Genomic DNA, 11,963 nt, shown 5'->3' with positions numbered 1-11,963 from the left:
GAGTACTAAATACCAGTATGTCAACATTTGCTCATGATAGTCATTTTAAATGTAAATAATCAACACAAAACATCTATCGTATTCAAAGCGTAAAAAGTACACCTCATTAATTCAAGTAAACAAAAACAATAGTCATTGGGTTTTTTTCAGCAGAACTAACTTTCCCAGCAGTGAATGCTGTAGAGTTAACGGCTCATTATTTTCCAAATCTAACTAACATGCCTTGGTGTTCACATCTACATACAATATGGAGGGCACAGCAATGGGTGTCCGTTTGGTCAGTGTGTGTGATTAAAGAGGCGTCTTTAGTAGGTCTGAACTTCCTGCTGAGCCACCTCCAGCAGTATCTGAAGCTGCTTACTGCAGTAGTCTGGAGAATAGAGAGACAGTCCTGTCGGTGACTCACACAACAGCCATAACTATCCCACACAACACCACCCTCACCTAACATTTCTGCTATCAGTAATTCAGTATGATGACAATGACATTATAGTGGCATGATAAGGATGTGACTCACTGAAGCTCTTTCTCCATCGAGTGGGCAGGTGTGAGCGGTGCACAGTCAGGTAGTAGACAGGGACTCCAGACAGGGTGAGAGCACAGCTGCCCCCTGTGTTCCAGGGGTCTGAGTACAGAGACAGCCCAACGATGAAGAAGCACACCACTGTGAAGGTGACTGCAATGGCCAGCGGCACCAAGTAGACAGAATAGAATTATGAACTGATCATAGGAATAAAACTAGGTAAGCAGTCAAGAAACAGCCAACTAGTAAGTATCAAACAAGGGACATTAGTTAATTATAGTAGTCATAGTGATCTTGAAGGGTCTTGGGTGGAGGGGGAAGCGGTAGCGATGGATGAGCATCCCCATGGTCGCCATGGCAATGAAGAGCCACCGGGAGAAGGAGGCAAAGTTGATCAGCTGGAAGATCTCTCCTCTGGCCACCATCACTACCACCATCGGATACTGCAGGAAGGACAACACAAACATCTCAACTGGACCATGAAAGCAAAGCCAATACAGATGTTTGTAAAGAGACTAATTGGGTTGGCAAGGTAGACTATGGGCAGTAGTAGTAGACTATACCAGCAGCAGAACAACAGGCAGAGGCGTGTTTTGATGGATGTGGATCATTGAGAAAAGGACTGGCCAGTGTCCCTCCCTGGCCCCCACGAACAGCATCCTGCACCACGGACAGACAGACGTCTCGTGAATAGAACCAGCCAAGCGTACATCAAGGTGTATGTTTCTGAATTACGAGAGTGCAGCATTATTACCTGGGTGCTCCAAAGAAGCCACCGTTAAGCGCCCCAAGACAGGAAACAGCTACCAGTACAGGAATTGCAGAGGCCAAGCCGTGAAGCGCACGATTGGCAAACGTCTGCGATAAACAGACAGCATATATGAGGCTCACATACCGTTCATTTCACATGCAGTTATTTTCCTTTTCTTGGATTTGACCATCTGGTGCCATATTATTGACCACAGCCACAGCGTCAGACACAAGAAGCTCCTCTGCTGTCATCATGGTGTAATAGTCTTATCGGTTGTATTTTATCACTCACTCACTCCAAGGATGCTGACCAGTTTAATCAATGCTGTGGGAGGAGCACAAGGGCTGCTAAAGGGATGCACCACATAGCGTCCGAACGCCAGGGACACGTAGGATGTTACAGCTGGCCTTTACAGTCCACATGGAGTACAGTAAAAGTATTTAAAAAACTGGTAGTAAACTATACTGTCTCCTAAACTATTCTAAGAGTGTATGCAAAGAGACACAGAGATACAGGCTGCTGACCTGATGAATAAAAACTCTGCCCAGAGACGCAGGAATGCAGGCAAGGGTCCTAATGTCTCCAGCAGATAGGTGTAGTGGCCCCCTGACTTTGTAAAGGTGGTCCCCAGCTCAGCATAGCACAAGGCCCCTGGACAAAGGGCAGAGACAGATGACACATCTCCCACAGGGCATAGACGTCAGTTCAACAAAAAGTTTTGATTTGATTTGGTTGAGTGGTCATCTAAGGTGAATTCAACGTGAAATCACAAAAGAAATTCACCATGTCATTGGATTCAGATGAAAAGTTGAGTGAAAAAAAAGACTAAATTCCCGTACGTTGATCACTTTCTTCAAATATAGTCAGTTTTCCACGTTGACTCAATGCCATCACATTGGATTTGTTGGTTGAAATGATGTGGAAATCATGTGGACTCAACAAGTTTTTGCTCAGTGGGCTGGGATATTTTCTATTGTATAACTATATCTATACATTCAGGAAACATATTTTTTTTTTAAATATTCATTATTCAGTGGATATCACTAGTCATAGCTGTGCTTATAGCTGTGGTATAATAAAGATAACACTGGGGGAACACCTGGGAAAGGTCAGCCACACATCCACCCCATGCTTTCAGCCCATACTACCCTTTTGATCAGTTTATCTGGTCAGCCATAGGCTATTACCCTATAAACAACCTTGATGAATAGTACAGATCTTAATTTGATCACTTGTTGCTTAGAATCTGTGCAGGAAATTCAAACTTGTAGTGTATTTGAGGTTTAAAAAGGCTTCTAAAGTTGGTAATTTCCACTGAAATGTCCATTTCAGACTTGATTTGCTCTAATGAAAAATGCATCAACCCCTACAAAAATGGCCATTAATTATAATCCACGTAATAATTCACATTTCCTGTTGCAGGCTCATTTTCCTGCTGTAGCAAACTGGCTCAAATTAAGATCCTACATCTGTATATTAAACCATCAGTTTAATAGTAAACATTTGGACATCTGTGCAAGGACTCATATACTTGAATGATAATAAATATTTTAAATTATGTTAATGGTACAAATAATAGTGGAGGCATGTATGACAATAACCTGTACAGGAAACTGTTATTATCTTAATTAAATAAGATAAGTCAAAGTTACTTTATACAGTTGAAGTCGGAAGTTTACGTCCACTTAGGTTGGAGTCATTAAAACTCGTTTTTCAACCACTTTACAAATGTCTTGTTAACAAACTATAGTTTTGGCAAATCGGTTAGGACATCTACTTTGTGCATGACACAAGTAATTCTTCTTCTACAGACAGATTATTTCAATTATAATTCACTGTATCACAATTCCAGTGGGTCAGAAGTTTACATACACTAAGTTGACTGTGCCTTTAAACAGCTTGGAAAATTCCAGAAAATTATGTCATGGCTTTAGAAGCTTCTGATAGGCTAATTGACATCATTTGAGTCAATTGGAGGTGAACCTCTGGATATATTTCAAGGCCTACCTTCAAACTCAGTGCCTCTTTGCTTGACATCATTGGAAAATCAAAAGAAATCAGCCAAGACCTAATTGTAGACAAGTCTGGTTCATCCTTGGGAGCTATTTCCAAACACTTGAAGGTAGCACGCTCATTTGTACAAACAATAGTACGCAAGTATAAACACCATGGGATCACGCAGCAGTCATACCGCTCAGGAAGGAGACGCGTTCTGTCTTCTAGAGATGAGCATACTTTGGTGCGAAAAGTGCAAATCAATCCCAGAACAACAGCAAAGGACCTTGTGAAGATGCTGGAGGAAACAGGTACAAAAGTATCTATATCCACAGTAAAACAAGTCCTATATCGACATAACCTGAAAGGCCGCTCAGCAAGGAAGAAGCCACTGCTCCAAAACTATTTCACAAAATAGATGGCATCATGAGGGAGGGAAATTATGTGGATATATTGAAGCAACATCTCAAGACATCAGTCAGGAAGTTAAAGCTTGGTCGCAAATGGGTCTTCCAAATGGACAATGACCCCAAGCATACTTCCAAAGTTGTGGCAAAATGGCTTAAGGACAACAAAGTCAAGGTATTGGAGTGGCCGTCACAAAGCCCTGACCACAATCCTAGAGAAATTTTGTGAGCAGAACTGAAAAAGTGTGTGCGAGCAAGGAGACCTACAAACCTGACTCAGTTACACCAGCTCTGTCAGGAGGAATGGGCCAAAATTCAGCCAACTTATTGTGAGAATCTTGTGGAAGGCTACCCGAAACGTTTGACCCAAGTTAAATAATTTAAAGGCAATGCTACCAAATACTAATTGAGTGTATGTAAACTTCTGACCCACTGGGAATGTGATGAAAGAAATAAAGCTGAAATAAATCATTCTCTCTACTATTATTCTGACATTTCACATTCTTAAAATATAGTGGTGATCCTAACTGATCTAAGACAGCAAATTTTTACTAGGATTAAATGTCAGGAATTGTGAAATGTTTAAATGAATTTGGCTAAGGTGTACGTAAACATTCAAGTTCAACTGTAGGTGCAAAGGTTGATCGCATGTGCAAATACCAAAGGATTGTGGACCTTGACCAGATCATTCAACTAAGTAAATACATCCAGCAGAGTTTACTGCCAAAGATAATACAGTGAGTACTAGAATACACCTCTGAGGGAGCCTAAACTTCCATTAGGGGAGTGAATGTTGTGTGCTGTCTGTGAATTAAAGGGGCAGTGCTGTCAAATGCATGATTTACCTGTGTTGTATATATATATTTCCACACTATGAGGTTGGAATAATACTGTGAAAGTTATGATAATGCCCTTTAATGTAAGAGCTGTTTGAAAAGACTGCCTGAAATTTCAGCTTGTTTTGCCATGCCTGGCTACATCACCAGGCAATGTAATAACAGCTAGTTTCCAGGTTGCATATCCCTCCCATTAGGCTCCTCCAATTAGGCTCCTCATTCAGACCTTTCCCATACAGTCCGAGCAAAATTCTTGCGAGATAAATAGCTTTTTGCTAAGAAGCTATTTTTGCATCTTTTTAACCATTTTTTTACTTTGTAAATCACAGTAAGGTGCTTAATTGTTACTCAGAAATGTTTTAATATTGAGACAAAAACGTCTGCATTGGACCTTTAACAATACTGAATCAGACTGATGTGTGAATATCTAATAAAAGATGTTTCAAGACGGATATTGTGTTAGCAACTACCACTCTCAAACATCACAATTATGCTCCTCTTGCTCTCATAGGTACCCAGTACCTCTTTTAAAATGACAGTTGGTGCTTACCGAAGGTGGAGAGGACCCCACACAGTGCCCAAACCACCAGTGACAGCCCCACACTACCACTGTTCATCAGAACCCCTTTTGGTGCAATGAAGATGCCGCTGCCCACCACGGTACCGATGATGAAGGAGATAGCCGGAAGCAGACCTATTGTCCTCCTCAGGTGGATCACTTCATCTTCTTTCTTCTCCTTCACCTCATCCCCCTCTTCCTTCGACTGTATTCCATCTATGCCCATGCCTATGCAGCCTTGAAGGTGTGAACACCTTGTTTAGATATCTAGCCTTACACCAACAAGTTCCAGTGAATAAATCAAATACAAAAAAATTACTTTTAAGCAGCAAATCCTTTCACATTCCAGTTTAAAGAAAACACAGAAGTAGTCCATTTAAGTGAACAAAAAAGTATTTTGTCTTTAAGAACACAAAAGTATGGTCATTCCCTTTATGGATAAACTATAAAATTCATATATCTCTCTTCTGATACTGAAACTGGTTGTATTTATCCAATGAAGATTGCTGTATGTAGAAGACTAGTTTAGAAGATGAGACAAGCTAAGAGACGAGACAAGCCAAGTGGAGCTGTATGAGCTGAACGGGTAGACGAGTATAACCCTCACACTTGCACAAGGCCCTCTCCCCTGAACTTGTTTTTTACCCCCTCATTGGCTCTTGCAAATCAGCACAGTCAGTAACCATAGAAACTCACCAATCCTGCACAAGCAGGAAACAAAGCCAGTAGTCTTCCCAAGCTTCAACAACATGAGTAATTACGGCAGTTTAGACAGGTCAAAGCCATGGTGCATTCATTGTACTGAGTATGAGTGTGTATGTGTTTGTGTGTGTGTGTATGTGTGCGTGCATGCGTGTGTGTGCGCATGCATTAAAGTTTTTGTTGGTCTTTGCGTGTGTGTTGGTGTGTGTAAAGTTTTGCTTGTGTGCACAGCTTTAAACACGGACTACCATGGGGAGAGAACCCAAACACCCCTTGTAGAGGCAGCTGTACAGATAACAGGAGGGTCACTTTCAACAACAACTTCACAACAGAAAAAGTATACGTGCTATAGGAGCAGATGGCCTTACTGATGTTCTCACTAATATCCACAAAATATCAGTAGAATTTATTCATAACCAAATCATAACCAAATAACATCCAATATGACACAAATGTCAACACTAAAATGGGGTTGAATGCAACGTCAAATAATTGGCATGTCAATTCTGTCTCTCTGCACACACGCCTGATGAATAAAAGCAAGGTCATGCAGTTTGTCCCTGTGTGTGTGAACTGTGAAGTATTTCTGTCATGAGCAAGGAAACGTCAGAGTAAGATCACATGTGAGGGATCCAAAAGAAAACTGTGAAAAAACGTATCTGGCCTCTCTTTTCTTAACGCTTGGGAGACTGTGGCTGACCATTTCAGTTCATCCATCGCTTGTTAACAGCAGTTAACAAAGGCATTATAGCTGCTTTATTTTCATTTGACATGTTTAGTTGTAATTGCATGTCTTGACGATGGGTGTCGGCATTTCCGGGAAACTAAGGATCATATTCACAATAACTTATCTGACATTTCACCACTATACACCATCACATTATGTGGCTAGAATAATACAGAAAGGGATAATATGGCATTTATTTGTCTTATTTTCATGTTTATTCAGCTGAGAATAGTGAGGATGTTTTGGAGAGATCCCTACTGCTATGAAAAATAAGTATTTCAAATTGCTTTAGGTCCAACATCAAACATCACATCTAATATTTAGAACCTTCTAAATCGGTCTCTCAACAGAAAATGGAGTAAAGGAAAGTCCCTTAACACCCAAACCTTACTTTGCACAGTATAATCAGCTCATGTCATAGAGTTATTTTGAGTTCTACAACTTCATCACTTTCTGTCCTTGTCTTACAAAAACAGTGATGCAAATGCTCTGTTGTTCCAGATATCCCACAAATCAATGATCATATTCTGTGGTTATATTTATGAATTAATTAATACTTTAATGTCGCATAGAGAACTCTGCTTGGCAACATTCATTTTTCTTTGAATTGCAAGCATATTTTGGGGATGCCAAAATATGTCCCAAACGATAAACTGGAACCCCACTTATCCGGCACGCCGGGCGAGCTAAAGCTAAATCGAGCGCACCTGGAGGGTTACGTACGAATAAGAGCGCAAGTGATTGGCTGCCTTGTGTTCATGAGTAATCTCCGAATATGATTGGTGGCGAGTGCGGAAGCCAAATAAGAGCGTGTATATTGCCTCAGAATGTAAACACATTTTTACAAGGCAGGTACCAACAGCACATAATTTACGGCACGTTTAACATATTGGTAAAAACATTACTAATGTTTGGTTGACAGTTGGTGATTCGTCTTACAATTTATCGGCACAAACAACTAAAATAGATATAACGTTAGCTACCAACAGTACATAAATGAGCAACTCGTCCACCTCAATGGCTCACACTCTCAGCTTCGGATCTGTCCGTCAAAGCCCCCCGCTGAGTTCAAATTTTGCACTGACACATGGACTGTTGGATTCAGCTGCCGAGCAGTTAATGGTTCAGAGGGATTTCCAAGCTGCTTTCGACACATGTGAGAGAGGTCTGGTGAGCCTTTTAAACGCGGAGCAAGAAGACAGCAGGTGGGTATTAGGTCTTAGAATTTGCTCTGCTTTTATGACATGGTCCTTGTTGCATTGCATTATTGGACGAAACCGTTGTCCATCTGACTTTCAGGTATGGGGAGTTGAAGGCTGCACTCTGCATTGTGGGGATTCAAGCATTGGCTGAACTCAATCAGTGGCCTGGTGTACTGGCATGGATTCTGCAACATTATGAGTGCCCTGAGAAAATATCTGCAAAAATAATGCAGATGTGGTGAGGAAAATATTACATGGTTAATTTGCAGGCTCTCATTTCTTCCATTATAACAGTTTTGTACACTGCAGACACTGCACATTGTGATTTATGTTTTCAATTGGCATGTAAATGTATTCCCCAATTCACCCTACAGTCATGATTTTCTCCATGTCCCTCATCCTTTTTTGTTGTAGCATACTCCTCTACACCAAAGTGGGTGAGCAAGCTATGATGCAGGAGGCAGGCCATGTTTGGCTGTGCTGCCCATCCAATGGGAGATTGGCAGGATTTGGGACTGTAGCAGAGCTTTATTTACTGCATATTCTAGTGCCTTTAGGTCATATGACAGAGGCACGGGAGTTGGTTTTTGGTGAGGTGGGAGGTATTGCATTCACAGAGGACCAGAAACAAACAGCACTGGATATCGTGGAGAATAAAGAGAACCTCAGCCAAGAACAACATCCAAGCCCTAATCCCAACACCAGTCCTGTGGTGGTGGTTGCTGGACTTAACACACCTCCAGGTGCATCTCACTTACAATTGCATTAACCATTTTGTATTGGCTTTAATGTTGCCAGACAGTGTGACTGACTGTGTGTTTGTGCTTTATAGGTGCTGTGATTCAGAAACTTGAGGCCTTGCTTAGGCTTTTGAAAAGAGGACTGTCAGTAGCCAGTGGTGGGTTATTCCGTCTTCAGAGATTTTTTCTGGCTGCGGTCCTTCTCTACATGCTTTTTGTCCGGATGGATCCAGGTACACAATAAATAATGTTGCCTATTGTTCAATCATTGAAAGAAACTGTCAACATCCAAATAATGTGGTTGCCTTAGTTAATACTAGTCTAGCACTTAGCATACAGCTTTTGTCTAACTTTTGATTTCACCCAACCTACCTACAGTATTTAAACACATAAGAGACTAGATATCAGCACGAAGAGCAGAAATGTTATGATGATTCTTGGATATGGTTTCTCCACAGCTCATCCCTCATCTTTCCCCTGGATCTCACAGATGCTGCAGATGCTGAAGCAGATGTGGGATGCCATGTTTGCTCCTTACTATCGAGCCAGAGCTCAGAGCTAAGAACTGTAAAACCATACAGGCTGGTGCTGGGTGGTCTAAATTATGGTCTAAATTTGACTGAGAACCAAGAGCTCACCATTGACCCTCACCATGTAAACATGAATTAGTGACTGAGATAAAGAGAGAAATTAGGGGGGCTTTTGTTGGCAACAACAACATTTATACCTGTGAAGGCAGAATGTGAACAGCATGGATACCTGTGAAGGCAGAATGTGATAGTAGTAGTCAGAATTAATTTCCTTGGTGTTGCAGATTCAGTTGCTCCCATATAGGTGTGTGTGTGCGAGCGAGCGAGCCAGAAAGCGATTGAGTGTGTGTGGTGACACATTTTGTGTTGATATGAATTTCCCAATCCAAAACAACTGCTGTAAGCAAGCTAATTGTAATCAGATGCATGTCAGACAAATTATAACTTTTACATGACAGTGATAGATTTTTAATTGGTAAAATGATAATTATCTCATTATGAATTACTCCAGTATCTTTCAATAGGGTCTGGCTCCAGCAGATACCTTCTCAGGACACAGACACTGTGAGGTTCTGTGGTTGAATGCTGCTAGAGAGGATGGCGCATGTATAACGAGCTAGTGTGTATTGGCGAGCTAGTGTGTATTAGATAGCTAGTGTGTACTAGGTTTACTAGCTAGCTAGTGTGTAGTGGGAGCTATACGCAGGTATACCCACTTTTTTTCAGTGGGCATTGCGTATTACTTCTTAATCCCCACTGATGCATATCCAAGTTATACGCCATACCAATTATGTAGTACAATATCAATTATGTATTACAATAGCGACATCATGCACAAAGTAGCCTACATAATCGCAAAGCATCCGAAATATATTCACATGCACAGCACACACACAGCTCATTTCTGCAGAATATCAGGCAGCAACCACGCTCAATTGGTTTTCGCATTGGAGCAGCTCACAGAATTGAACGACATCAGTAGCTGGTATTGTAGGAAAGAGGTTTCAACTTTTATCTAGCAGGAACTGAGGAAACAATGGAACCAGGTATTGAAAAAGTTTGGTCCGAATTCTTGGTTGAATCTTTGTAATGCACAGTTCAGTCATCAAGCGCTGTTTGAGTGAACATTTCTATAGGCTTCACCAAAAAATCTTGGTAAAGGGTTACCTGGCAGAAAGAAATCATGATGATTTGTATCCATTTGGAGGGCATTTGTTTTGCAAACTCTGCCATGTAAGCCTACATTGTACAATATAAACACATGGCTAGCCAAATAGTCACTTGCTAGGTGAGCAATTCAATTAAAAGGCAACCACACCCTCCAAATATTTATATTTTTCCCAGACCAGAGAAAATGGACTCCTGATGTGTTGTAAGCATTGTTGTGGACTTAGTTGTTTTTCTATTAAAAAGTGTGATTTTGAGTGAAAACCTGAAAATATATAGTAAAACAGAAGAAAAAAACTGTCGGAAAACAGCATTTTTCACACAGTGTGCCTTTCCTTCACCGGCAAGCCTTTTTGGATTTTGGGGGGGCAAAATTAGAGTATACCCACTTCTCCAAGTATCACTGCTAGACAGGGTTTACAGTTAGCCTGTGGCTTCTGGGTTAAGCAAGCAGTGGGTCAAGAAGCAGTGCGGCTTGGTAGGGTCGTGTTTCGGAGGACGCATGGCTCTTGACCTTCACCTCTCCCGAGTCTGTAGGGGTGCTGCAGAAATGGGAGAAGACTGTAACTACCAATTGGATGTAATTGGCCATGATAAAAAGAGCAAATATTTGTATTTCTCAACTGGTTATTGAATCATGCTTCCCATTTGCACAGAAGGCAGGCTTCATCAGGGTGTCACACACCACTTTGCAGTGAGCTGGAGGAAGTATGCATTTTGAAGTATGCATATTTAATTGTTTGAAACCTGAAGGTTTTACTACATACAGTATTATCAGTACATGTCTTGGGCCGGAGCTGTCCGCAACCCACCCACTTGTGAGTCAGGCCCAGCCAATCAGAATTAGTTTTTCCCCACAAAAGGGTTTTATTACAGACAGAAATACACCTCAGTTTCATCATCTGTCCAGGTGGCTGATCTCAGACGATCCCGCAGGTGAAGAAGCCAGATGTGGAGGTCCTGGGCTGGTTTGGTTACATGTGGTCTGTGGTTGTGAGGCTGGTTGGACGTAATGCCAAATTCTTTAAAATGACTTTGGTTGAGAAATTAGCATTACATTCTCTGGCAACAGCTCTGTTGGACATTCCTGCATTCCCGCTCCCTCAAAACTTGAGACATCTGTTACATTGTGTTGTGTGACAAAACTGCACATTTTAGAATAGCCTTTTATTGTACCCAGCACAAGGTGCACCTGTGTAATGACCATGCTGTTTAATCAGCTTCTTGACATACCACACCTGTCAGGTGGATGGATTATATTAGTAAAGGTGAAATGCTCACTAACAGGGATGTAAACAAATTTGTGCACAAAATCTGAGAGAAATAAGCTTTTGTGTGTATGGAAAATGTCAGGGATCTTTTATTTCAGCTCATGGAACATGGGACCAACACTTTATATGTTGTGTTTCTATTTGTGTTCAGTATACATATCAGTCATTATCAGAATGACCTTCAGTGCATGTCTGTGGTGCTAATCCAGGCACTTGTCATCTCCCGTCTGGATTACTGCAACTCGCTGTTGGCTGGGCTCCCTGCCTGTGCCATTAAACCCCTACAACTCATCCAGAACGCCGCAGCCCGTCTGGTGTTCAACCTTCCCAAGTTCTCTCACGTCACCCCGCTCCTCCGCTCTCTCCACTGGCTTCCAGTTGAAGCTCGCATCCGCTACAAGACCATGGTGCTTGCCTACGGAGCTGTGAGGGGAACGGCACCGCAGTACCTCCAGGCTCTGATCAGGCCCTACACCCAAGCAAGGGCACTGCGTTCATCCACCTCTGGCCTGCTCGCCTCCCTACCATTGAGGAAGTACAGTTCCCGCTCAGC

The 11,963-nt window shown here is 41.8% G+C and overlaps 2 protein-coding genes across 2 annotated transcripts; one reads left to right on the top strand and one right to left on the bottom strand.

The window, feature by feature from the left end:
• Positions 1-76: 76 nt before the first annotated feature.
• Positions 77-5,645, bottom strand: LOC135515408 (cystine/glutamate transporter-like). The gene is made up of 9 exons (XM_064939085.1): positions 5,063-5,645; positions 1,799-1,925; positions 1,570-1,681; positions 1,484-1,537; positions 1,278-1,381; positions 1,087-1,183; positions 818-966; positions 518-696; positions 77-370 (listed from the first exon to the last, which is right to left on the bottom strand). The coding sequence occupies exons 1-9, from the start codon at positions 5,295-5,297 to the stop codon at positions 306-308; spliced, it is 1,122 nt and encodes a 373-aa protein (XP_064795157.1). The 5' UTR covers positions 5,298-5,645; the 3' UTR covers positions 77-305.
• Positions 5,646-7,298: 1,653 nt separating this feature from the next.
• On the top strand, positions 7,299-10,452 carry pex26 (peroxisomal biogenesis factor 26). Its single transcript, XM_064939493.1, has 5 exons — positions 7,299-7,705; positions 7,800-7,940; positions 8,117-8,445; positions 8,535-8,675; positions 8,901-10,452. Exons 1-5 carry the CDS (start codon positions 7,497-7,499, stop codon positions 9,002-9,004), a joined length of 924 nt encoding a protein of 307 aa, XP_064795565.1. The 5' UTR covers positions 7,299-7,496; the 3' UTR covers positions 9,005-10,452.
• Positions 10,453-11,963: the final 1,511 nt, after the last annotated feature.

This window comes from Oncorhynchus masou, chromosome 27, assembly GCF_036934945.1.
Source record: "Oncorhynchus masou masou isolate Uvic2021 chromosome 27, UVic_Omas_1.1, whole genome shotgun sequence".
In the NCBI taxonomy this organism is placed as follows: Eukaryota; Metazoa; Chordata; class Actinopteri; order Salmoniformes; family Salmonidae; genus Oncorhynchus; species Oncorhynchus masou.
This window is presented reverse-complemented; position numbering and strand designations above follow the sequence as displayed.